Genomic DNA, 26,805 nt, shown 5'->3' on the forward strand with positions numbered 1-26,805 from the left:
TATAGCCCTTCTGCCCTCATACAAAGAGTCACGTTCAAAGGAAGAACCCTTCCCACACCAAGCTTTTCCTGAAAAAAGGAAATAACTAGGTTCATAAGAATGTATAAACAGCCTGCTGGGTCAGGCCAATGACCCATCTGGTTCTTTCAATGCTTTGTAGGTTTTTTTGTTTTACATTTTATTTCTTACATTTCTATCCCACCTTTCTGTGGCCTTAGAATCCAAGGGAGCATTCCTGTGGTTCCCAGGTGGTTTCCCATCCAGGGGTCAGACCAGGCCCAGGGTTGCTTAGCTATAGCAAAGTGGTGAGTTCTTGTGTCTTCAGGCCTTATTCTGGAATTAACTCACATTCTAAACCAGTTTTTTCATTCTGCTTCAGGTGAAAGGTGTTATTTACATTTTGCTTCCCTTCCAAGCTCCATTTGGTGCTCCCTATATCTCTACAGAATACATCAGCCCTCCTTCCATCTCCTTATTTTGTACCAGCCTCCTCAGCTTTCCTTTATCGCCTGCTCCATCCTACCCAATTCTCTGCTCGCTTTCAGAGATTTATCCCAGTAACTGATGGCTCAACACAAATGCTGCCCACATACATTATTCTGTCAATTGTTGTCAAACAACAAACTAACCTGCACAGTCAATTCCTTCCAACTCTGGCTTCCTACTGATTCTCCTTCTTTAGATAACCCAGTTTTTACTGTGGCATACCATGGCCCTTGTTTTAATTGTAATCTACACTGGACCTTAGGGGTGAAGGGCAAATATATATATATATCCCAATGCCAATTCTGAGAAGGGGTAGGCCTTTACATGTGTACACAAGGAGGCATGGTTACACTTGGTCTTTTTAAGGCTCAGAGGAGATTACTTTTTTAAAAAGCTGTGTTTTCCCTCTGCTCTTTTTTGAAGAAGTTCAGGGCAGTGAAAATGGGTTATGCAGGTCAGCTCAAGGTTAGGGCTTGATCAAGACCATCTCGTGAGCTTCCTGGCTGATTTGTGCTTGGGTGGTGCCCATATCCAAGGACAATCTGAGGGGCCACAAGCAAGACTGGTCCTCAGGTGCAGACCTCTGCCATCTACATGCCACAAGGTGCCCAGAATAGGTCACTTCGCACTGCTACACCCCTACACAGAGGGAAAAGAGACACACTCTGAAACTCTTCTTTCTTTCACAATATTTCTATACTGCTTGATAAAATCTCAAAGCAGTTTAGAAACATAATAAAATGATCAGTAAAAACAACAACACGTAAAAGCAAATATTGAAAACATTCAAAAATAATAAATATTAACAATAAACTAAACCAGATTAAAACACATGACAGCTTCTACATGTCTGGAAAGACTGTCACTTGCCTGAACAAAAATATTCTTAGCAGGAAACCAAAAGGTGCACTGATGGCGCCTGTCTGATGTCAGTGGAACTCATTTATAGGTAACTTTTAAGGGCTCCTGCCTCGCTGCCTCCACAAGCCCATTTCCCCCACACAGAAATGAAGGAAGTGCCACTTAAAAGAGGGCCCTATTTATCACAGGGCCTTCGAATGAGCATTGCTAGAAAAGCAGGATGATTGCTCTTCCCCTCATGGTGATCCCGCAAGCATGTCTGGATTAGCAGAGATCAGCAGGGGGATTGCCAATGACCACGTAAGACCCCACCATGAAATTAATCTCTCTCTCTAAGCACCACAAGCTCAGGGTTTCCCAGATGCTGACTGGAACTTGGTTCAGAATGCAACACATATTTTATCTGCTGCTGCCACCTCCCTCTCGTTTGGCTGTTTCATTACTATTGTTTATTACCGATGTGACCTGCCTCAAATGCTTCCTCAGAAGTGGGGAGGCAACATAACAAATCCTCTAATATATTTTTCCTCGGGAAAACATATTTATTGCTAAAAAATTTAAAGCCTTTGGAACTCACTGCCACAAGATGTGGCAATAGCCACTAAACTTAGTACCACAGTAGGGTCACCCATGGGAATGTCACAGAAACAGAAAGAAACACACACAACAATTCTTGCTCCATCTCTGATGTTTGAACGTGTCCCTCTTGAATGTTTCCCAGGGGCACCTGTTTGGCTGCTGCAGGTGGAAACCAAGCACAGGGCTAGATTGAGTGTGAGTATAAAGAGGGATTAAAAGTATGTTGTGGGGTAACTGCAGCACTGTAAATGATCCTGAGTAAACAGAAAGGGGCCATGGGCCTGCCAGTTTAGTGGTGAGTTTTTTTTCCACAGGCATTGTTCTGCTCTCTGCCATTGGCTGTGCGACATGGCTGGTTTTGCGGTCAGCTACATTTTAGTCCAAAATGCTCCCACAACGTACCTCGTGTGTTGGTGGCCATGTCTGCCACTTTCTGGAAGGCATCCAGGAAGGCCACTGCAGCCAGGACAGTAGTCCTAAAACATAAGGACAGAAAGAGAGAGATCAGAGGGTTGGCGGTCTTCGTGCAGTAACAGCACAAGCCATTTTGCCACCTCAAAGGGCTGGGTGGGTGCAACAAGTGAGTAGGCCTCATCTCATCCCTTCACGGCCAGACCTGCATTATTAGCACTTAGGCCTAAGCCTGCAATGCTGCCAAGACTCAGGTAATCAGAGGTCAAAAGTACAACTGGGCTAATAATTCTGAGAAAACTGAATCTTGTTTGCTTCTAAAATCTTGAGGACATCCAGTGCCTCTTGCACAACTCTCCTCAGTTACCCTATTAACAAGTGATTTAAAGCCCACGCTGTCAGCCTGTGGTCTGGAGGACTCTGAAGCTTATCAGGGTTCCTGAGCGGTCCAGAAAGACTACGGGCTGACCACAGCTGACCTTCTAGCGACATCGCACCCCCCCCTTACACGTACCCACCTTGCAAAGGAGCACATTGTTTGTTTCAGCACATACTCTGGGCTCTGTGGACACAGGATGGCTGCAAGGCCAAGACAACCAAGCTGGCAACCTGGGGATTCCATGTGCCAAACGGCTCAGAGGCATGGAGAGAGTCCCATGACACATCCACGTGCACTGATGTTAAAAAGCCTGCATGTGACGGATCCTTACCCTAACTTCTAGGCCAAGCCAAACACCACACACCTGTCTGAGGTAGAGCTTAAGGAACCAATCACAGCAATCACTCTCAGGTGCCTGCCCCCAGGAAATTGGGAGGGTAGATGGAAAACCTACAATTTTCTTTTTGTGGGGGATGGGCAGCATTTCTCTCAAGAATGAGAGAAATGAGCTCAAATAGACTCTATGCCAGCACCAATGTTTCCTCAGCTTTCCAGTTTTCTTGGAACTATATTGCCTGCCCTGTTTTTGTTTCAGCTTCCTTCCTTCCCTCCTTATTCTTGCCTTTCCCCCTGAGGCCTCCCTTTCCCTGAGTTTCTCTCTCTGACGTCCTGCTGCCTTTGGCCACCTCAGGGCTGGCTCCTTGCCCTGCAGTCTGCCAACCTCTTCTTTACACATCATCTGGCCTCTGTGTTTAGCAGCAGCACTTGGAAACCGGGTGGGCTGTTCATGGCTGGCCCAAGCTTCTGCAAGGACTTTGCACTCCCTGCTCTCCCCAGTCTGAGCAACATAGGAAGCTGCCTCAATACCGAATCAGACTGCTAGGTCTATCTGGTGCAGCATTATGAACACTGTCTGGCAGCCAAGGCTTTCCAGGGTTTCAGACACAGACCATTCCCAGCCCTACCTAGAGCTGCCAGTAGAAATTGAGCCTCAAACAGTTTGCATGCCAAGTAACTGGGATAGTGACAGGGCTTTTTCAGTGGTGGTTCCCTGGCTCTGGAGTAGCTGACAAAATACTGTTTCAAGTAACTCTAAGATCATTGGATGGAATAATGTTTTTAGCTGCTTCTAGAATTTTTTTTATAATTTAACTGCAACTGATTTTAGATGTTTTTAATTGTAGTTGTTTTTACAATGTTTTAAACTGATTTAAAATGTTTTCTTTGTTTCTTTATTTTAAATGATACATGTGTTTGCTGCCCTGGGTTTCTTGGAGAGGAAAGGAGGGATATAAATCCAATCAATCATTTAATTAATTAAAACAGAGGAGGCTCTTTCCAAAGAAAGGCTTTAAGCACCAAGTTTGTCCAGCCTCCCCTTCTACTTATGGGTTGGCCAACACTCCTTGTTAGGCAGAGCCCAGAGCTTCAATCTGTCCCTCCCCAAACTAGCTCTGAGCCGATGTGGAGTTACTCTGTGTGCAGAGAAAGCGGAGGAAATAGAGAGCACTCTCTCCAGATAGGCAATGAGCACAAAAGGCGCTTTGGGAGAGTGGAAGGGGAACACAGTGCGCAAACAGCTGAGGAGATGCTGAGCGGAACACAAGAGGCTCTTTCAGCTCCACGGAGGGCTGAGAAACACCAGCGAAGCCAGGGGGGCTATTAATAGGGCAGCCGCACAAGGCATATCCGGCGACGGCAAAGCCAGGGTGGACGGGCTGAAAGGGCCCCTTCATAGAAGCCTTTGATATGCCAGAGGAGGTGGCTGGCAAGCAGAAAGGGGGAGGATTCCAAAAACTCTTGGGGAAAAGCAAAGCAAGGGGGTGACCCTGGGAACAAGTCGGGGGGGGGGGAGAGCAAGGCTCTTTTTGGGAACTCTGGGGAGGAAACCTTCTTACTCAGCTTTGATTGGAAGCTGCTCACAGGCAAGGCAGCTGAGGCAACTTTCAACCTCTTGGGATCTCAACTGCATCGGGATCCTGGGGCCGTGATATGTGGGGAGGGGGCTCTGCAGCTTCCCTCTGGATGCTGCAACTGCCTTGCCACTCTCAAAACCAGCCCCTTTGCTTCTGTGTTGCTGCACGGAAAGGAGCAACATGGCTCGAAGAGAGAATTCACATAGCACAATTTTGGCACATTTACCTGGGATTTAGGAGAGCCAGGGCTTGCCTTCTTAGCTGCTGGAAGGAGCTGGTAATGAATCAAAGCCACACTAGGCACTATGATGCTCGTGTGTGGACTTCTTTTATTTCACTGCAACAGGGAGGCAGGGCTCCAACTTCAGCTGGAGTAGTGGGACAAAAGGAGGGGGCGGGGCTTAGCTAATACCCTGATCATGTGACTCTGTAAGTCACAAGTAGCTTAAGTGGTGCCCTGTATTGTTGGGACTACAACTTATCATCCCTGGCCACTAGCCATGCCGGATGGGGCTAATGGTTTGGGGGAAGGCAGGGATTTCTATTGGGGAAAGGGCAATGGAGAAAGTCCATTAGCACCCCTTGCTTGCTTGCTCCCCTCCCCCCACCAGCACAAAAGGATGCCTTGTCCATATTGTGTCATCAATACAAAGAATTTACAGATTGAATTGATAATCTTTCATTAATTAACAACTTCTGTGCTGTTAAATTGTGCATAATGACTCATTGGGGTTATATATGTTCCTATGCTTTCCAATTCCAAAAAAATCTTACTCAACTCTCAACTGAGTAACTTTCCAATTTACTCTGCTTCTTGTCTGAGTAAAATTAGTAAGCTTCATCATACTAAAATCCCAGACATTTTCACAGCCAATGAAAGCTTGTTGTAACCTCCTATTTCCTGTTATACGTGAAATACATATTCCAGCAGCCATTAAAAGATAAATAACCATTTCCTGATCTTCCTTAGAGAGTATTATTTCTGTATGATCAAAAAGAATGACTAACGGATGTAGTGGGAGTTTATGGCCTGTCATGGCTTCTGTATCATCGTTCCTAAAATTCCTTTATTTTAAGGCAAGATCCATCCACTAGTGTGGATGTCAAGCAGCAGAATATCAGTGACTATTAAGATAGGGGGGGAAATGGGATTGCGTGGAAGGTAGTGTGCCAAAAGCGCACACAGAAAAATTGAATATGCAGGACTTGTTTGCAGCTTAAGAGCTGCTGTCCGGAAGCACCCTCAGTCTCTGTGGGGAGAAACATCATCTGCACAATCACTTGTAAAACTTTTTAACTTAAGGTTTGTGCTCATATTCATTTGAGTTGCAGAGTTCCATATGCATTTCCAGTTGTCTAAAGCAATATTTATCTGCAGATTTCGCTCCCATTTACCTTGCTAGGAATAAGGGCAAATATCTGATTCTGGCAATATTTAATATAATGTACTCTTTAGTATCTAGAGAACTTACGCCTTTCTCAAAATATACACATTCCTTTAGGGGCCTGTGTTTCCAGATTAATGGCTGGACCAGGTGGCAAGTACCCGGAAGCACTGGAACTGTCACAGAAGGTGAGCCTGTGAAAATATCCCCAAGGCTTCTGAGCAAGACAACATGTCTCCTTGCCACAGTATATTTTCTTACTTTCACTGGATTATCTTGCTCCCAAAAATGTCCTCATTTTTTACTTCAGTATTATAGCATATCAGAGTAAGAGATGGCAATCCTGGAGATGGTTTATTATTATTATTATTATTATTATTATTATTATTATTATTATTATTATTATTTTATTAACTAAAGAATCCTTCAGTTCCATGTGCCACCTCAACCAAAGCAACCTATACTCTCTCTGTTGCAAAGGTGTGACACAATGGACCCCTAGCTCATTATTATCCAGCATAGATACCCAAGAAGTGCTCACAAGGGCTCAGCATTAACATGGAAAGGAGGTCTCACAGGGTGCCCCAGAGCTCTGTCTTAGGCCCTCTGCCGTTTTATAAAAGACTTGGAGGAGAACATAGAGAGTGCTTATCAAAACTGCAGATAATGCAAAACTGAAGGGTAGCGAACACTACAGAAGACAAAATTGAGGGTTAAAACTGCCTTGACAGGCTGGAAAGCTGGGCTGAAACCAACAATGTAAATTCAATAGAAATGAATGTAAAATCCTCCATTTAAGTACATAAGGGCCAAAGGTAAAAGGATAGGATGCAGAGACACCTAGCTTGGCATCCAGATTACATCTTTCCACTGATTACTGAAACCTACCAGCTCTTAGCTGATTGCATCAGCACTGCAATTAATTTCACACACCAACCCCTGAATTCCCTTTTCTCTGTAAAACACATACAAGACTGTTGTCATGGTGTAATTCACAAGGCCACTGACAGATGGCACTAGCCCTGCAAACTACAGCGTGATGACAATTAGGAGGAGAGGAAGGTGGAAACTGGAGGGCAGGAGGTTTAAGCTTGAAGAAAAGGAGGAGGGAAAGGGACTGAAGGAGGAAATGAGGCAGAGGAGAAAGGGTGCACAGATGAGGAAGAGCCTCCTGAGAAAGGGAGGAGGATTTTGGGGGGTTGGGTGGACCAAAGGTGATAGCCCTGTCTGCCCATTTTATTTCAATTGCTTACAAAGAGCTCCGTTTGGCCATTCCTTCTGGGAAATGGCCAAACAGATACACCAAACTGCCCCTGACCTCTCCACCCATCAGCTGATGCAAAGGGAGATCAAGTTAGCTTGACCTGGGTTCATGAGAGATCTCCCTGCTCCGTTTTGCTGGGCTTTGGAGTCTTGAAGTTTGGACTTCAAAGTACCTCACAAGCAGCAACGTGGTACTAAAAGGAAGGCAAAAACCTTCTTTTTAGCAGCATGCAACTGCCTGAGAGGTGATTTAATGTCCAGGCTTAGAAGCATGATGCCATTTGTGACATCACTTGACTGGCAGGTGGATGGACTTGCCCACCTGTCAATTTTGGACCACAAGGCAGATCCTGATAAGAATATGGCTTGCAGAGCGAAAATGGTTCCCCACCTTGGGTGTTGCAAGTGGAGGAAACAGGGGCACAGTCCCTAGTTTTAGTTTTTTTAATCCTAGGATAACACCGTTCTATACACTACCCTTCCTCCAGCAAAACGTCAAGAAACTCAGGTATGAAATAGCACTAGCATAAGAAAACAGTGTTTTCCATAAATTTTTGAACTGTGATCAGTGATTTGTACAGGATTTTTTTCTGATGCCCTACATAATATTCTAATTTATCATGTTTATTTTACATTTGATTAGTAAACAAGATTAAAAAATTGAAACTGCCAAGGTTGCCCGATATTGTACTTACAATTGGCATCCACTCACTGCAACTAGCACACTCATGAAATATAATAGTGTGTGTGTGTAAAAGAAAACATTAGAAAAAATTATGCCCAAGGTAACTGTTAGAAAAAACAACTGCCACAGATGCTATTAGCAGACTAACTGAATATAGTCAAATATGCAAAACTGAGGCAGGCTCTACTCAAATACTGGGTTGGGCCACAAAGCAGTGTTTGGAATGGTACTTTTCCCTAGAGAATACCAGGAAAATGCTATATTCTTCACTTGAACCCTTTAGGGCTGCTGAGGCACTCACTTTGTTCAATTAACTAAAAAAAAATTGAAAATAGAGGTTCCTCACAATGCCTTAAAATGGCATTGTATTATCTATTATTCTCTAGATACTTCTATAACATTAACTCACAAGAAAATCCTGTTCATGAAAGGTTTTCAGAAGCTTTAATTAAAAGTTTACTCCTTATAGAATGATCCCATTTTATGCTACCTGGCATCAATTATGAACAGCCTATTAATTGCCCCTTGAATGCACTTGGTTAATTGCCGGCCTAGGGTCAGTTTCTGTTCCCATGGGGTGGGGGCTTGGATTACAGATTTCCTTAAGTGTGTCTCCACACCACACCCCTCATTTTTAAAAATGATTTTTTAAAAAAAGAAAAATGATAAATGGAGCTTCCCCTCCCCATGGGAACAGCAACCAATATTAAGGCATTTAAGAAAGGCTATTCAGGAGGATATTAAAAGCTACTCACCACTAATCTTGAACCACTGCTAATCACAAAGCTATGAGTTAAATCTCCAAACAGGAATTGTTTAATTAAAAAGGCAAAGGAGCCATTAAAATACTCAATAGCACTTTGCCTGTAGATGGGCTGGTACTTCAATTTTGTTTTGTTACAAAAGAAAAAGAGCCACAAGGTCTGAAAAACATTGAAAGAAAATAAAAACCCCTAGGATACAAAGAACTAACAACAAGATCACAGTGATGATCTATCAAAAGGGAGAGAAGGAAGAATGGAAGTTCCAGAGAAAAGAGCCGGCACACTTGCCTGAGAGAAAGCAGCTGACATGGGGGAGGCTATGGCTTTGGAACATGCTTTTCTGTGATGGCTGGAAGGGGATGGAAAGGAGGATCAGAACACGCACACCAGATCATGCTAAGAAATGGTACCTTCTTGTGGAGAGGGACATCCAGGTAAGAAATGGCAGGTGAAAGGAACTCGGGGGCCAACTATGCTGTTTCTGAGCAGCCGTATGGGTGGGACCTCTCATTACTGGCAGCAAAGCTACTAGGATTCTGCCCTCCCCATTGCTTCTAAAACTTCTTAACTTAAAGCAGTAAGTTATTTTATTTTTGCATTGAACCAGAGCATTCCCAGCTCATTATGTGGTAGTCACAGCCTCCAGGGGCGCCAGCAGAATTTCCTGGACCCATTTCACTGTATGTAGATTGAGCCCTATGACACACTCAGAAAAACTGACACAGATCTGCACAGGTTTTGTTTCCCCACATAGAAATGAGGCAGGAAGGTTTTTAAAAAATAGACTTAGACTGCATTTCGTCTGAGAGAAGACCTCCACCCAGCTTTTGGATCCAATGATATCCAAGGTAGCTTGCAGCAGATTACAATAATCCAACCCCCCCCCCCATCAGCTCTCATTTCTCTGGCCAGTGTCGTTCAACTCATAGAGCAGCTGCCAGCTGGAAAATATACACCACTTGGGGATATTTGCCCAGCTTGCACTGCTGTTTGGCCAAGAGCGCCTGATAAAACTGTAATTTGCCATGCAAAATCTACCCCATCACCTGCCACTCCCATCAGCTACAGCTAGCATGACTAGGTGATTTTGGGTCTGATGGGAGTTGTAGTCCAAAGCAGCTGGAGGGCACTCTCACTACGTACAGCGTTACTGCCTGTGGGGTTTCAAAAGAACCTGAACCAGCTGGGGACGCAGTTTGTTTTCTAAAGAAAGGAGGGTGTGGGGAGAGGAAGCTGAGAGCATAGAAGAAATCAAGAGTCTCTTTTCATGACACACATGGCGAGAAGACCAGGCTGGGGGACAAATGGCAGCTGTGTTGTTGCTGTGCCAGCTCTGTTGAGAAACTCACCGCAGTTGGGAGTGGAGTTTAGTTGCCTTGGAGTTGAAATCTTCCCAGATGGGGTAGGAACTCTGGAACAGAGAAGGGAGGGGGGGAAAGAGTTGAGCAAACAGGTGACTGTTCTGCGTTCACTGCCTGAGCTACCCCAGCCCCACAAACAGGACACAACAAACAGCCAATCTTGAATCCAGAGGGCTCCTGTGAAAAGACCAACCATCATCTCCTTGTACATTTTCAGCATCATTCGTAAATGTGAGCAGCCATCTCTGGCTGAGGATTGTTGCCTCTCTTTGAGAAGAAAACTGTTAAAGGCGGCCATTTTTAAATGACTGATTGTTGAAGCTGAACTTAAAAGAGGCCTCAGCTGCTTAGCAAACCCTGGTGGGAACCTGGTTTACTTTAACCATAGTTACCATCTGGTGCTGGTGTTTACATTGTTAAGGGGTGTTGTGCTTGGGAGGGGAAGTGGGCACCCCCCTCCCGGCTCAGCCCAGCCCTAAAATCTTGGCAAGGGTGAAAAATATCACCTCCACTGCATCCGCTGTCCCAGCAGTCTCTTGTCTCCTATGTTGGAGAGGCAGAGATGCCGCCAGGCGGCTGCCAGGTCCAATGACCAACAGCAGAGACCCAGCTGTTTCTGCCGGGTCATGAACGAGGAAAAAATATTTCACTGTTGCAAGGAAGAAATGCAGCTGTCCACATTCTCCTGCCCCAGTTTGGAAACTGACAGGCCTGCAAGAGGCCTAAAGGCAACTCAGCAACAAACTTAGCTCTTAACAAGAACTGCCTATAATTTCTTCTTCTGCAAATCCTATCATGGGAGACGGCAGGGAGAAAGGGAAAGATGCCAAAACGGATTCGTCTCCCCGCCCCCCCCCGCCCCCGCCTTGCACTTTGTGGCAACTTTGTGCTTATGCAGTGCTGCACTGCCACATCAAAACCCGGGCTTAACATATAATTTTCTTTAAAGATTCTAGGCCGAACATGTGTCCTCAGATGTAGAAGCAGGACCAGCAGAAGTGCCAATCAGAAACAGTATGGAGAGCAGTGCATTTCATGTCCATAGCTTTGCATACTGCTCATGGAGGGTGCTGTGCCTTCCCAGGTCTTTGGGGAGCAACAGCTTGGACTGAATTGCCCAAAGGTGGCTAGAGGTGCCATTTTCTGCCTTTATTTGGAGAACTGGTTGTTTCCACAGAAAGTTTTTGCCCACTACAGTTACTACAATTCCACATGACCAAAAAAAGGCCCAATCTGCCCACAGTGCCTTTCTTAGCATTTTAGTCTAAAGAATCCAAAAGGTACTTTATTACTGGTTAATGTCTGCTGAGACAGAAAAGCTGGCAACCCTAATAATTTACCCCAAATTTATTGACCCTTATTGTTATGAATCAACGTAAATTGATCTTCTGCATGGGCTCTCTGTGTGGTACGAATTGTGTCTATGAAATGGAGTGTGTTCTATGCGGGAAGAAGGAATAAATGAAATAACCAAACCTATGTTAATTGAAAAAGCAGATGAGAGGAAAAAATGATGACCCCTCCTTTTTTTACTGTGAATGATGGATTTTTTATTGTTCATGCTGAAGTTTGTCTTTAAAATAGAAATAACAGTACCAGAACTCCCTCTCCACTCTTAGACAGATTTTGAAATCTTTATTTTTCCACAGCTAGTAGCACTAGTAGTATTAACACTATTAATAATCAGATTTGCTACTTGCTTGCTATCTGAAGGTCTCCAAGTAACTTACAACACTGTTAAAAGCACAAATTAATATACTATAACATGGAACTAAAACAAAAAGTAACCACCTTAAGAGCTGCAGGAAGCTTTGGCAGCACACTAACGACAAAAGCGTCATCTTTCATCTGTCAAAAAGCTGGGGGGAAACATAGGCTTTCTCCTGGTATCAGTCAATGAAGGCATCAGGCAGGCCTTGCTGGGGATCACATTCCATAGATGGGAGCCACAACTGAAAAGCCCTCTTCCCCTGTCACCACCCTCAGATCCGGAATCTGCAGAAGGGCCTCAAACAAAGCTCTAAAGGCCCCGGTAGAGTCATATTGGAGATCCAGAGCTCTAAAGGTCAAAACCAGCACTTTGAATTGGGCTTGGAAGCATACAGGCAACCAGTGTTGTTGGGACAGAACTGGTGTTATATCATCTGTTTCTCTTGAAGCTGTCAACAGCTGGGCAACCACATTCTGCACTAATTGATGCTTCCAAAGTTTTTAAAAGGCAGCCCCATATAAATTGCTCTGCAGTAATCTAACCTCAACGTTATCAGAGAAAAGATTGTTGTAGCCAAGTTATCCCTGTACAGGTATGATCATAATTGAAGTGACAGCAATGAGTCTTGGAGGAATGCTCAAACTATGAACCCATTGTTTCGGAGGGAGCGTAATCCCCACCTAGAACAGGCCAAATGCCACTCATCAGGTCAGAGAAACCACCTACCAACATTTCAGTCTTGTCTGGATTAAGCTTTAGTTTTATTGGCTCTCGTCCAGTCCATTATTGCAACCAAGCACTGATTTAGAACACTGCCTTCCTCACCTGCATAAGATGAAAAGGAGGGCTAGAACTGCGTCACCAGCATACTGATAACAACACACTCCAGAAATCAGTATGAACCCACTCAGCTGTTTCATCTAGATTTTAAAGAGCATGTGAAACAGAACTGACTCTGTGATTCCTGCAGGACCCCATACTAGATAAAACACAAGAGTTGAGCAATGCTCCCCAAGAACCACCTTCTGGAGCTGTCCATCCAAGGAGGAGTGGAACCTCCACAATGCAGTGCCCCCAATACCCAACTCAGTCGCCTCAGAAGGATACCATGGCTGATGATACTGAAAGTCACCAAGCGATCAATGAGGATCAACATAGTCATAATCCCCCTGCCTTGTTCACAACACAGGTCATTATACAGTGTAACTAAGGCAGTTTCAGTACTAAAATCAGGCTTCAGTCCAAATTGAAATGGATCCAGAAAACCTGTCTCTTCCAAGAGCACCTGAATCTGTTTGGCAACCACCCTCTCAAGACCTTTGTCTAAAATGGGGACATTTGATACTTGTCAAAAATTATTCAGATCTTTCAGGTCTAGGGAAGGCTTCTGATGACCACTACTGATAATAATGGTCTTATTTAATGCTTGATCTCTCCTCTCCTCTTACTTACAGAGAAATACCGTATTTTTCGCTCTATAACACGCAGATTTTTTCTCCTAAAAAGGAAGGGGAAATGTCTGTGCGTGTTATGCAGCGAATGTGTGGTCCCTGTAGCCGAAAAATAAGGCAAAAATCAAACCGCGCTTCAGGGAGAAGGGAAGCCTGAAGAGAGGAAGTGGCAGCTTCCCTGCATTCTGCCTCAGGGTCTTACTGCCCACCCTGCTCTGTTTCGTTGCTGTGTTTGCTCAAACGGAACAAAGAGCAGGGAAAGCCCCTCCCCTCCAGGCAAGTAGAGAGGAAAGCAGAGCGTCGCTCTATCCTGTCCCTGCTCCGGAGGGAACAATGTTTGTGAAGGGAAGAGAGATTACAGGTTCGGCTTAAAATTCTGATTTGACTTCCTGCTTTTTGTTTTTGGAGACACACAGCATTCAAATATGCTTTCTTCCATTTAAAAGGATGAAATCCTTAAACAGTGGCTGGCTTGTGTGGGTGGGTGGGGGAAAACTTTTGCCTTCCTTTCCTCACGTTATAGCCCTCTCCTGCATTCTTAGCCTTCTGTGTTTTTCCTTCCCTCCCCACTTAAAATGTGGTTACAAAGCATGGATCCACATGGATCCTCAGGATCTTTGCATTGGGTCACCCCAAATTCACCATCAGAGCACACAGCATGTCCATGGCTACAGCCTGTCCCCCCCCAAAAAAATCACACACCCATTGTTGCCTGGGGCTGCAATGGTGCAAAAACGTGGTTACAAAGCATGGATCCACAGGGATCCTCAGGATCTTTGCATTGGGTCAGCCAAAATTCACCATCAGAGCACATAGCATGTCCATGGCTACAGCCTGTCCCCCCCAAAAAAAATCACGCACCCACTGTTGCCTGGGGCTGCAATGGTGCAAAAACGTGGTTACAAAGCATGGATCCACAGGGATTCTCAGGATTTTTGCATTGGGTCACCCCAAATTCACCATCAGAGCACATAGCATGTCCATGGCTACAGCCTGCCCCCCCCCCCCAAAATCACGCACCCACTGTTGCCTGGGGCTGCAATGGTGCAAAAACGTGGTTACAAAGCATGGATCCACAGGGATTCTCAGGATTTTTGCATTGGGTCACCCCAAATTCACCATCAGATCACATGTCTGTGGCCACAGCATGAATCACAAAAATGATACGTCCACTGTTTCATTCAGAATATTTTTTCCCTTCTTTTCCTCCTCTAAAAACGATGTGCGTGTTATGGTCAGGTGCGTGTTATAGAGCGAAAAATACGGTAAACCAAATAAAGAATGATAATACAGTACCCTCTGCCCAACTTAAGCCATATTAAAATGTGTTTCCTCTCTGAACTGCAAGGAATACCCACCTTTGACGGGGTTGGCATGAACCACCCCTGTTGGCACTAAACAGCAAGTAAACGCCTCTCTCAGTTTGAGGCACTGTTCTTTTTCTGGAGCACCCTTTAATACATGCAAAGCAGGCAAGTGCCACATTCTCTGTCTCTAAGAACTCCAGGAAAGGCTCCAGGTTTCTCCCAGTCCTGCAGTTGTGGAAAACACAGTAGCCTCCTCCACCACTTTCTCAAAACAGAGCTGGAGAGGGGAAGCCCACCCCTTTCAGACATGGCAGAACACCTCCCACTGCAGTGCTCTTACCCACGACAGGATTGCAAACAGCAACAGCTCTAGCCAGGCAGTTCTTCAAGGAACCCAGGAGTCCTGCCGGTTCTGATCAAGGGGCTACTTTGAAGAAATTCAGCTCTCTCAGACACAGGGCACCCAAAGTGGCACCAAAGTGTTTTTTGTGAGGGAGAAGGAGGTCAAAGCACACGCCCTGGTGAAACCTTTTTTCTCACATCTATCATGCACGCCCCTCTCCAAGCCACTGGTGGGAACACACCAAATTGACATCAAGTATCTGCATCACATCCAGCTGAGCCTTTTCCCCTTCTGCTGTAAACTGCCTGAACCCTTTGCACTAAAATCTGACTTCCTTGCAAGTAATCCTGAAAATCCTGAAAACTATTGCGGGAACTGGACCACATGTCAAACTGGGCTGGGGGGGGGGAGATGGGGTGGGAAGAGAAAACAGTTTTGGAATGCCTCATTGGCAAAACATGTACTTCTTGAGATGGAAGGTAGACGGACAAGCAAGTTTTCCAGACAGAAAGAAATGTTTGACCGGGGCAGCAAAACTTCTGGGCGTACCACTGAAGGTGGCAGCACCAAGGGGTGGGGGACTGCAAGCGATGCTAGAGCTCCTCCCCCAGGTTGCTGAGCGGGGCAGATGCTAAATACAGACTATTCGCCCGTCTAGCACAGTGCCAGCAGCTCTGACTGGTAGGATCTTTCCAGCATCTCTCCTTAGACAAGAATTCTTTCTGGCCCTACTTGTAGGGCTAGAAGGGGGGATGTAAAGGGGGCCTCCTGCATGCACAGTCTGTGTTCTGCTCCTGAACTTATGAAGAGCCTGCTGGATGAGCTACACAAGTCAGGTACCACAACATGCTTTGTGGAAACATTCCTGCCTCCAACTTGGGAGGGCTGTTTGCTGCCTCCTGCTCCTCTTATAGCCCAGGAAGAGCTCCCTTGCCTGGCTAGAGAGAGCTTGCCTGAACTCTTCCCCGAGTGCTGTGCTCTCCTGATCCCTGGCTGCCAGATGGGGCTGCCTGCTACCACTGCCATGGCTCTGGTTTTGATTTAACTGTACTCTGCTCTCCCACATCCAGCTGCCAATGGAAGCCAAGCCGCACATAAACACAGAGACAAAAAAAACAACAGCAAGAGCTGGAGTTCTCCTTCTACTCCAGATCTCTATGAACAATCTTGCCCAGCAGCACCAGTCAGATTAAACATGAAGGAAGAGACTATGGAGACTTGCAGAACCAAAAGGAGAGGGGATGTCCCAAGGAGCTGGACATCTGGACTGCAAGGACCAGTGTTTGAAACTCCCATTGTTCTAGGTGCATTTTGCGACAGGGAATTTCATTAGCGCAAGCAGTTTCTGGGCTCTGGGTGCAGTACTACGCCTAAGATTTCAGATTAAAACTGCAGAGTGGAAGGAAAGGAGGACCTTTTTCTGCCCTCCCACTTTTAGCTACTCTCTGAAGACTGGAGAAGAGACCCTCTTAAGAATATTGGGGCAAGGGAAGGAATAGACCATGTGAAAAATGAATACTTTCAGCTGCAGTTCATTCATTTTCAGCTTTGAATTATTGTTATAAAAAAACGCACCTAGACATTCCGTTGTTGTACCCATAACCTAGATTTAAGGTGCCATTTAGCTCCTAGTTTTTAGATCTCAGTTTCTAATACTAGTCAGAAGGAGGCAATTCCTACGAATGTATTCCAGGTGGCGAGATGTGGTATTTGCTAAGCCTCTCTTATGGAAATGATGAAAGTAACATTCTGCATATGATATCATGCAAAACCACCTCAGGATGACTTGGCTACATTGCACCTCAATACTGCCACAGATACACTTGATGAGCAAAATCCAATAATCAACAAAGAGAGAATGCAATCAAGACCCTTTCCCAGGATGAACAACAACAACATTCCCTCACCAGACTGCCCAATGCAGAAGGCATTTATAAGTGTAGAAAAAGCAGGCACTCATTTTCTGCTGGATTCTAGAATGTCACAAATGGAGAGGACGAAGCATCTAGACCACAAGGCTTGAAACTCAAATTGGCTTCAAATAAATTGCAGCACAACCCTCCTTAGTCCAAAATGCTCAGGTAGACATGCTCTATCAAAAATCAAAACCACAACCTGGGGAACTCCCTCCCTGCCCCCTTTTAAAATTGTGTTCACATCCATTTTGTACTGTAAAATAATTTTATGACATATACGACAAACTAGTCAGAAGGTCTGCCTTGGAGACTTCCCTGTGATCTTTGCCCCTGCATGATGCAGAGGGAATCTCACCCTGCTTCTCAAAATCATTAGCTCACCATGCCTTCGCCAACCTGGCGCCCTCCATCTGCCCAGTACTACAACTCCCACCTGCCTTTGCCAGAGGACCTTTGGTACTCCAAAACATCTGAAGGGCACCTGGTTGGCAAAGGATAGGTTAGCTAGCTAGTATCCCCCACTTGCTGTGTTTATGGTGAGTCCCTCCAGTTATTCTCTCAAAATAGTTTATCTGAAAAGTGACAGTTCAGTTGTTCAGGAAACAGGATGATGGCAACTACTTACACGGCTTCTTTGCCTACTTGAGAATTTGTCTTTGTCCCTGCCCACTGGCCCCAGTCACTTACCCACTCTGCTTTGGCATGTGTTGAAGTCCTCATGGGTAAAGTGCCCCACAAGGGCCATTAATAACACCTACCCAGTGGCGTAGCGTGGGGGGTGCAGGGGGGGGCCAGCCACACCGGGCGCAACATCTGGGGGTTAGAGTTAGGGGGCGCAAATCCATGGGTTAGGGGGCGCAAATCCACAGGTTAGGGGGCGCAAATTACTTGCCTTGCCCCGGGTGCTGACAACCCACGCTACGCCACTGCACCTACCCAGGGCCCACTGCTTTGAGCAGCACTGGGGGGGTGGGGGAGGCTGGGTCGAGTTACTATTTTAATTTCCCCCAATGCCCCCAGTATAGAATTACCCCAGGGCATTGTGGGAATCAGGCCCAGTCGCCCGGCACTGCTTGCAGCAAGGACTGCAACAACTAAGTAAGACTCCCAGGGCTCCTGGAGAGAGGACAAGGCCCACCAATCAGATGGAGCTCGTGCAGGCCACACAAGCTGTTGGGTAGATCCCCATAATCTATGTGCCGCCTAATCTTCTGCAGTTCTAAATAAATTAGCATTGTTGTATTATATTGCCAAGGCACTCTAGTGAAATGAAAAAGCACAGCCAGAAAAGTATTAGTACTAAATAAAATACAAAAAGGTGGAAAAAATGGTGCCCATCACAAAAGTTATAGTGAACATGTGCTGAGATTCAAGTGGCTTCTCAGGTGAATTAAACTTCCCCAGCCACAACAGCCCACTGGGGTGCATGGAACATAGTTGAATGACCACATAGAAGAAATGCAGCAGTTATCAGGAGTCAATCCATGGCAATTCTGCTTGCAGATTACAGCTGAAGTATAGTGACTATGAACACTAGAAGCCCCCAGACTCCATCAGAAAACAGCACAAGGCAATGCACAACATTTTGCCGAAAACGATCAACCTATTGCCAAAAAACGTGCCACGAAAACCATAAGCAGTACTGTCCTTTGACAATTTTGGAATGCAGCTGCCGACTGGAGTCTGGCATCCTATGGCAACAGCAGAGCCAATGCAGACCCAAGCAGGTCAGCCAATGAATGTGGAAGAGAGGAGAAGAGAAGAGAAGCAGGGCAGGTGTCAAGTGTATGTTAACTCTCAGGGTTGGATTGATAGCAAGGCATGTTGCCTAGCAGCCAGAGGAGAAGGAAGACACTCAGTGCAGCCATGTGGGTTTTCTTAAAAAAATTAAAGTGGAAAAATTTCAGATGCACATTAAGGTAATTTGCATTGAAAAAAATTCAGTTAGCATCGGAAAATTATCTTCTACCCAGGAGTGATCTCATTTCGGATGTTTACTGTATTACTCAGCAGATATTCTCCCAGCTGCTTGCAGTGCGGTTTGCAGGGCATCATCTCTCCCTCCCTGGCAAAACTGACTCGCAGTGGAAACCCCTGGAGTGCCTGTGGTTATACAAAGACCTAGTCACCGGGCTGGGTCAATGGCCTGTGTGGCGTCCGGAGGAACCTGGGCCTTCAGAGGCACAGTTGTCCTAGCCACAGAGGCCTCTGTCTCTCTGCCAGGGAAAAGCTCAAGCAATCAACTGCAGCGCCTTTCTTTTCTCACCCAGCTCATCTTCCTCCGCCTGCCCTGTGCCAGACGGACGGGTTGCCATGTCTGCAGCTAAGCCTCTCGGGGAAGTCTTTTTTGTAAAAAAAAATTGTCTGTGGCCTACCCAAGGGAGAGAAAATGAAGATGTCGGCTCAGTGTGCAGCAGCTGTGAAAGAGGCAAATTCCATGCTAGGGATCATTAGGAAAGGAATTTAAAATAAAACTGCTGATACCATAATGCTGTTATACAAATCTATGCTGCAACTGCTCTTGGGATATTGTGTACAGTCCAGGTCCCCTCACCCCAAAAAGGATATTGTAGACCTGGAAAAGGTTTAGAAAAAGGCAGCCAAAAGGATCGAGGTGAAGAAAGGCTGCAGCATTTGAGGCTTTTTAGTTTAAAGAAAAAGGATGTACGAAGCAACAAGACAGAAGTTTATAATAGCTATGCTCTACCTTCACTATCAGAGGCTGTATGCGTCTGAATACCAGTTGCTGGAGGGGAGAGTGCTGATGAGCTCAGGTCCAGCTTGAAGGCTCCCCATAAGGTCATTTGACTGGCCACTCTGGATGCTGAACTAGATGTGCCGTTGGCAAGTGGCACAGTCACAGCATGTGCCAAGTGGCACAGTCACAGCATGCCAAAATAATGGCAATAGCATGAAGCCGCGGCATGCAACGGGAAGCTTCTCTCTTTTGCAGTATTTCTTGTTGCACTTCCTCATTCAACACTGCTATTCCTGTCAGCCCCAATGCCTAAATGGATCCTGGCACTCAGGCCCAGCAAGCCCAAAGGCTGACACCTAACCCTTGAATGACAAGACATTCTCAGGAAGGCTCAGTGTCATGCCACCAGGCAGTTCCTGGATTGAAATGGACCTGAACCATCTTGTTTGGCCACGTGGAACCTCCAGCTGCAGAAGCAGCATGCACCCCTCAATTCCAGTAGCTATGGGGCCTCCAACCCCACTTGTGGGTTTCTCAGAAGCATCTCTGACTGAGCACTGCAGGGAGCAGAGGGGCCTGTGGGTGGTGTGACAAGGTAAGGTGCTTAACAACAGCGGGGCCCTTGTTCTGTTTAACTCAAATGCCCCTTTCCTCTATGCTGCAGGGTCAAGCTCTGAAAATGCTAGGTCTCTGCAAGTCCACAGCAGAACGGCTGCTTGTGAATGGTGCCGACTGATGGCATCAACTGTGACGCTAAGAAACTGCTTCTCTTCCCAGCTCCAGAAGAGTATTTTTAAAAAGCAACAGAGGAATGTTTCAAATATATATATATATATATTTTGAGGCAGGGCAAGTCCAATGGCAACCCAGCCAGATGGGCAGGGTATAAATAATAAAATTATTATGAATATTATGTGTGCCAATTCCTCCAACACCCCCATTTCCCCCTCCCCTTCTTCTGTTGCTTCCTGTGTGCCATATTCTACACCACAAGCTCCAGAGCCAAGGCATCCTCTCACTCTTCATAAAGCACCATTTTCATGGATAGCCCTAGATCAGTAATAAAGGGATAGTTGTCATTCAAGCTGAGAAGTCAGGAGGGAAGTGGGATTTCCGTTTGTCATTGAGGGGCCCACCAAGAGTTATTTTTTGTATTATATCCACCTTCACCCCATATTCCACCTTCTCTCTGACACTTTAGGCAGGATGAGGCCCAAGCATCTCCTTTCAGGGGTTGCCACCACCTGGCCCTCACAGCCAAACAATCCACTGCTCCTCTGAAGCCAGACAAAACTCTGCAGCTGCTCATCTTCTGCTCAAAGCGCGGAGCCAACTGTCACTTTGCTGCTTCTGGCACACCTGTCACGGATGGTCCCCACTGCAGGCAGGCAGCTACTGCAGACCCCGGAGCTATTTTCAGAATGCTTTGGAGAGATGGTTTTGGAAGTGTTGCCAGTCTCCACACTACATATACTCCCTCTCTCACACACGCTAATTTAATCCTTAAGTTGTACTTTTGCAGGGTAGCCTAAATATCAATCATCATTGCAGACAACAGATTCAGAGATGGATGTTTACATAGAAAGGGTTAATATTAAGATGGCAGTGAGCAGGGCAGAAGAAAAATAAAGTTGTGTATGAATGTTGTGCACATGAAGGGGGAGGATTAAGCATTGCCTACCACAGATAACTAATGAATCAGCAGCGTGTCATCAGCAATAAAACACCACCCCCATATTATCCACCATATTGCCTATACTTCTGCACCAAGTAGCATGGGATGCCAGTATGAAATTAATGTAAAATTAAGCCGTTGTGCGTATGGTGCCCATTACATGGAATGACCAAGTCCACATCTGCTAATCTGGGAGAGAGATAATGAGTTCCCCACAGCACCTGCTCAGATATGCCATCAAGAGAGGGAGGGTTGCCTTCTGTACCTATATTTGGGACTCACTTCCTCACTTGGTACAGCCAACATGTGGTCCAGAAAGAGGCCTATGGGCCAATATCATTATCCTCTCTTAAGTCTGGCTCCTCCAGGACAAATATACCTGCTGGCTGTGATAAATTGGCTGTAATATATAAGAGGACAGAAATATGAAAATAACTTTGATCTGCAGTCTCCCTTCATCACATTGTACAAAAGAAAAGACTAAGAATTCTGCTGCAATGGAGTCCTCCAAGAAGTTCATGACAACAGAATTGACCAGGGAGCTGCAGAGAAGAGAGATAATAACAGCCCTATGGTTTCATTATGAGTAACGCTAACGATGTGTGATCCCTATCCCACCTTTTCATATACAAGCTAAAACCTGAAGTGAAGAATAGAGAAGCCCAACAGCAGGATTCAAAAATAACAAGGGGTTCTAGGGGTTTCCGTATATCATAAGCTAAACGCAGGTCAACTCTGATGTGGTGGCGAAAAAGACAAATGCAATTCTAGGCTACATTAGCAGAAAAAAGGCATCTAGAAGATGTTATTGTACTTTTGCCATCACCCATCTCTGCTTAGGTCGCACCACACCCGGACTGCCATGCCCGCTTCTGTGTGCCACAGTTTAAGAAGGATATTGGCAGACTGGAAAACATCCAGAGAGAGCAGGAGGCCAAGTCCTAAGAGGAGGAGAGGCCTACAGTGCTTCAAATGTGTAGCCTGGGTAAGAGGATTAAGAGGTGAGACGATAGCCATCTTCAAAGAACTGAAAGGCTGTCACAAAGATGATGGACCAAACTTCCTTTGGTCTAATTAGCTCAGAAAGGACTACTCTGGCAGAAGCAGCCCCTCTGAGGGTCTCTGTCAGAGAGAAAAGTCTTCCTCAGCCTGCTCCTGAGGATTCTTTAACCAAAGTAGGTGGAGATTGAACCTGGAACCTTCTGCATGCAAAGCATCCGTTCTGCTATGAAGAACATCGGAAGAGCCCTTCAGCAGCTGGATCAGACCAAAGGGGGCTCATCTAGTCATGCATCCTGTTCACACAGCAGCCAACTAGATGCCCCAATGGGAAACTCACAAGCTGGACCTGAGCATAAGAGGGTCCTCCCCTCCTGTGGTTTCCAGGAACTGGGATTCAGAATGGATAGTCAGATCTGCTAGGAAGGACTGATGCAGCTGTACAGGTCCAGGATGGAGAGGAAACAGTTGTAGAGGTGAAATGATAGCCGTCTGCAAATACCTGAAGGGCTGGTGTAGATGACAGGGCAAATTTATTTTCTGTTCTTCCAGGATGCAGGATCAACAAGTTCAAATTACAAGAAGTGAGATTTTTGAGCAAACATTAGGAAAAATGTCCAGCGTACGTGCTGCTTTGACAGTGGGACAAACTGCCTCAGAAGGTGGCCACCTCTCCTTTGTTAGAGGCACCTCAGCAAGGGCTGGATGGAAGCTGTGACTTCCTGCAGAGGTTTCCTGCAGGGGGGGTTTCGACCAGATGTCCTTTGAGATCCCTTTCCCACATGTCAAACTCCAATGTTACAGGTCGGACTCCAGTCAGCTCCTCACCTGATCTTGTTTGAGAGTTGGGCAGCGGCTGGAGCTATGCATTCTGTGTGACCTTATCCTGCCCCTTCCTTGGGCTGCACACCAAGCAGTGGACCCTGCTCAGTCCACATAGACAAAAAATAAAAATCACTCATTAACAGTGAAGTGAAACCCTTACTGCTTCTGCCCAAGGGCAGGAGGCCCAACAGTTCTCATAACCACAAGCCCTTGAAGAACGAACTGAGACACCTTGCAGGTCAAGGTTCTGTGGAGCAGGCACGGCCCCCTGGATCCAATGTTGAGGATCCGCTTGAGAGGCCCTGTGGGTTGATCCCTGGTGAAGAACCCCTACAACTGTCAGAGGAGGCTCCTCACTTGACCTTCCCTGCACAGTCCTCAAGAACGCCAGCACCCAAAGCTTGGGGTCCAGGCCAAAAACGACCTAGTATGTGCCTATGGATACAGTCACAGGTCTACTCATGAGTATGCAATCTCTGATACGCCTTCATTTTCACTGCCAGTTTCACTCTGGTTTCAGAGACCAGAGGGTATAAGGCCTCCCAGTTAAGCCCACCAGTAGCTGTAAATAAAAACGGGCTTCTGTCTCCTTGTTGAACTCCCTATGAGCCAAACCATGTTTCCAGATTATATTTTGGATCTAGAGTGGTGGTTGTCTCTGCTTGACCTCAACTTGTTGAGAGACTATGCTACACCTTGAACCCTGAGTTTTGGTAAAAGGGTTTGCCCTTGTTGGGATGAGAGCCTAGCCTGGTCCCCAAGGGCACCCACTGGAGCACAGCATAGCCCAGGCTACAGACTAGAGCTACAAACAGCTGCACACAGGGTGCTCCTGGTGGTCCCTGCACTTCAGGGTTCTCATTTGGGGATGCAATGTGTCTTCAGCTGCCAGCAATGTGGATGACGGCTGCTTTGTGAATTCAGCAGGAAAGAAATGAATGACTCAAACAAGAAAGTAGGAAATGAATGAAGCAAACAGCTGGAAAATACAGGGCAGGCAAGTTGCCTCTTCTTTCCCCTAAAATGGCGATAAATGCTTTCACCAACTTGGTATCCTCCAGATTATTTAAACTTAAGGGTGATAGACCATGCTGACTGTGGTTGATAGATGGTTGTGGTCCAAAACATGAAAAGCACCAAGCTGGTGAAGGCTGGCATTGGCCAAGGCCTCCTGGCTCTCTCCTAGGTCCAGCTGCATTGGCACTATCTGTCCAGGCCCTCCATGGGGCACCCCTTGTTCTGAGAGTGGGAGGCTTCCTTCTCCCTGCCCCCACAAGGATCTAGCCCTGAAGAACTCACTGCAACCCTTTTTTGTCCTCTCCCTGGCTCTGAAGGGCTCTAGAGCAGAAAATGGCTTTCCCACCCGCCTACTGCCCCTGGGGCAAAGCTGCTGGAAACAGGGCAGCATCAAAGCTGGAGGTTAGCTCAAAGCTGGGCTTCCTTAGAGTTGCAGCTTCAAAGTGAGAAAAGTTTGTAAATGGTATATAAGCAGGTGTAGGATGAGGCATCCATTTTTTTAAGTTCCACTGAACCACCTAGGGCACCTCTCCCTTTTCATTCCCCAGAAGAAGATATGGGAAGGGAATCAACAGACCTGAGGAAGTCTTAAACCCCTCACTTGCATGCTTCCTTTCGTCTGAAAAATCAGAAGCCCCTGCTAACTTTATCCAGCCGCAGGATCTAGTTTTGGCTTTACCAACTTTTCATCGCTAACCTAGCCTGCACCATTAACATCTGGAAGAGGAGACGGAAGCCTGCAGTATCCACACACTTAAAGAGTTTTGTGCACTGAGCCTGAGTGTCATCAGTGGCAGAAAATGATGCTCAATCCACACCAGGGGAATTTAAAATTATGGAACATGGTGGTCTGTTGCTGCTTTGGAGATGGTAAAAGTTTATCCCAATATTTAAGAGCACCTAGAAAGGCCCATCCCCCATGAAAGGCTTGTTCAATAAAACGAGACCGAGTGCCTGGCTACATTCTCCTTGCATTCCTGAAGCTCAACCTGCGACCTCATCATCCTCCCATTCATTCAAGGCTTAACCTTTGAGCTGTGCTTTCCCCTACTTCCACTTCATTTGTAAATTCTAAATGAAATGGCAACAATTATTTTAGCTCTGTTAGATTAATTAACAGCCTCATCCTACCCTCCAGTGATGTTGACTGGGCAGTCCAGGACTACCTCTCAGTCACTTAGTGCAGGCATCACATGATGAGACAATGACCTCATGACTCATTCTATGTATGTCCACCATCCACTCTGTGGAGAAAGGGGCACAGCGGAAGAAGTGGAGGCATGGCCCCTTGCAACACACACACACACACACACACACACATCTTAACTCCTCTAAGAACCATCTGCTGTTCTACAGATGCCAAACCGTGCTTCTCTGGATGACAGGAGGCTGATAAACTCAGCAGCCAACTGGAAGATTAGTAGTAGCAATGGCAAGGAAGTCAACTCACCTGCAGCAGTGCAACTCTGCCTGAAGCCATGGCAGAAGAAGCAAGGAGGTGGTGTGTGCCTGAGAACTTGATCCAGCTCACAAGCCTCCATCAGCCAAGGGCAACAGAAATGTGGAAGCCGGTGCAAGCTGGCTTAATGCTTGCAGACTCAGAAACCGGGCATTAAGACCAACCACAAAGCCACAGGGGAAGCAGCCAGCCAGGCCAAAGCAGTCCTCACCGACACACAGAATAGTGGGCTAGGAAGAAGAGAGAGGCCACTGGCCAGGCACCCACACCTCATGAAACACTCCCAGAACAGAGGGAGAAGTGCAAGGTCTCCCTTGACGCAGCAGGTCAGAGTCTCCTGCAAAACTGCCAGTTCAGCATGCCTTGTATGTAAATGGAGACTCACATGGGCAACAAACCCCACCAAGGCCAAGAAAGCTCCAACAATACACAGAGGAAGGACATGGAGAGTCCAGGCAGTCAGGGAACACTGGCAGAACTGCAGGCCAGACACTTGGTTCTGTGGAGCCTTTCTTGCAGGAATCCAAACAGATAACAGGGGCAGCAAGACCTACTGAGGAGGCCTCCTGGATCTAGCTACCCTAACATCACCATCACCTCTCTCAGCAGGCGAGCCTCTTGGCAAAGGCATTAAGAGGACCAGGTGAGCACACCTTAGTGACATAGTGGTAACCAACATAGTGCCCTTCAGAGGTGTGTTTGAACTGTGTCTTCCATCTGCCCCAGCTAGCATGGCCTATGGGACTTGTAGTCCTACAACATCTGGAGGAAACCACGCTGGCTACCCCTGTGTACATGAAGGGAGACAGAGAGAATGCCCCCATGGGCCTCAAGAGATGGCAGCAGTGCACCCAGCACGAAGCCCAGGAGCACCTGACTGGATACAGAAGGCTCTATTGCCAGGCATCTCCTTGGGATGAGGGTCTACTTGGTTGAGAGAAGATCCAGCTGCAAACAATGACTCAGCAGATGATAAGGAGGAAGAGGAGCAGCAGGCAGGAAGGGCTTAAGGGCCTTCATCTCAGGCCCTTGTTGGCTTAACAGTTTTCCAGCTCCCACACCAGGTGCTCATCATGAACAAAACTGCCCTGGCTGCTGTCCCAGGGCGTGTTTCTGGCCTGTTAAGAAACCAAAGCATACAAAAAAGCAGGGACAGAAAGTAGAACTGAGGGAGGGGAGAAATGAGGAGAAAATTTAAACTTGCACTGCAGGTTATAGTGGTATAAAATGAGTTTGAGGTCTGAAGGGGTCAAATGATTATTTTTAATGATGCAACCTGCCCTGTGACCTTTGGGTGAAGGACAGGTAATAAAG

At 46.4% G+C, this 26,805-nt stretch overlaps 1 protein-coding gene across 8 annotated transcripts in view; it reads right to left on the reverse strand.

The window, feature by feature from the left end:
* MTSS2 (MTSS I-BAR domain containing 2) overlaps nucleotides 1–26,805 on the reverse strand; it is a 57,540-nt gene that overhangs the window by 27,299 nt on the left and 3,436 nt on the right. For all 8 annotated transcript variants that reach the window (XR_014528786.1, XR_014528787.1, XR_014528788.1 and 5 more), the window contains exons 2-3: nucleotides 10,079–10,140; nucleotides 2,329–2,402 (exon numbers count right to left, since the gene is read on the reverse strand). Coding sequence is in view for 5 of the 8 variants with exons in the window: in XM_083514975.1 (XP_083371101.1) it covers nucleotides 2,329–2,402; nucleotides 10,079–10,140 (136 nt within the window). In the remaining 3 variants the exon portion in view is untranslated. The remainder of the gene's footprint in view (nucleotides 1–2,328; nucleotides 2,403–10,078; nucleotides 10,141–26,805) is intronic.

Source organism: Podarcis liolepis (assembly GCF_965112155.1).
Source record: "Podarcis liolepis genome assembly, chromosome: 7".
NCBI classification, from domain to species: Eukaryota; Metazoa; Chordata; class Lepidosauria; order Squamata; family Lacertidae; genus Podarcis; species Podarcis liolepis.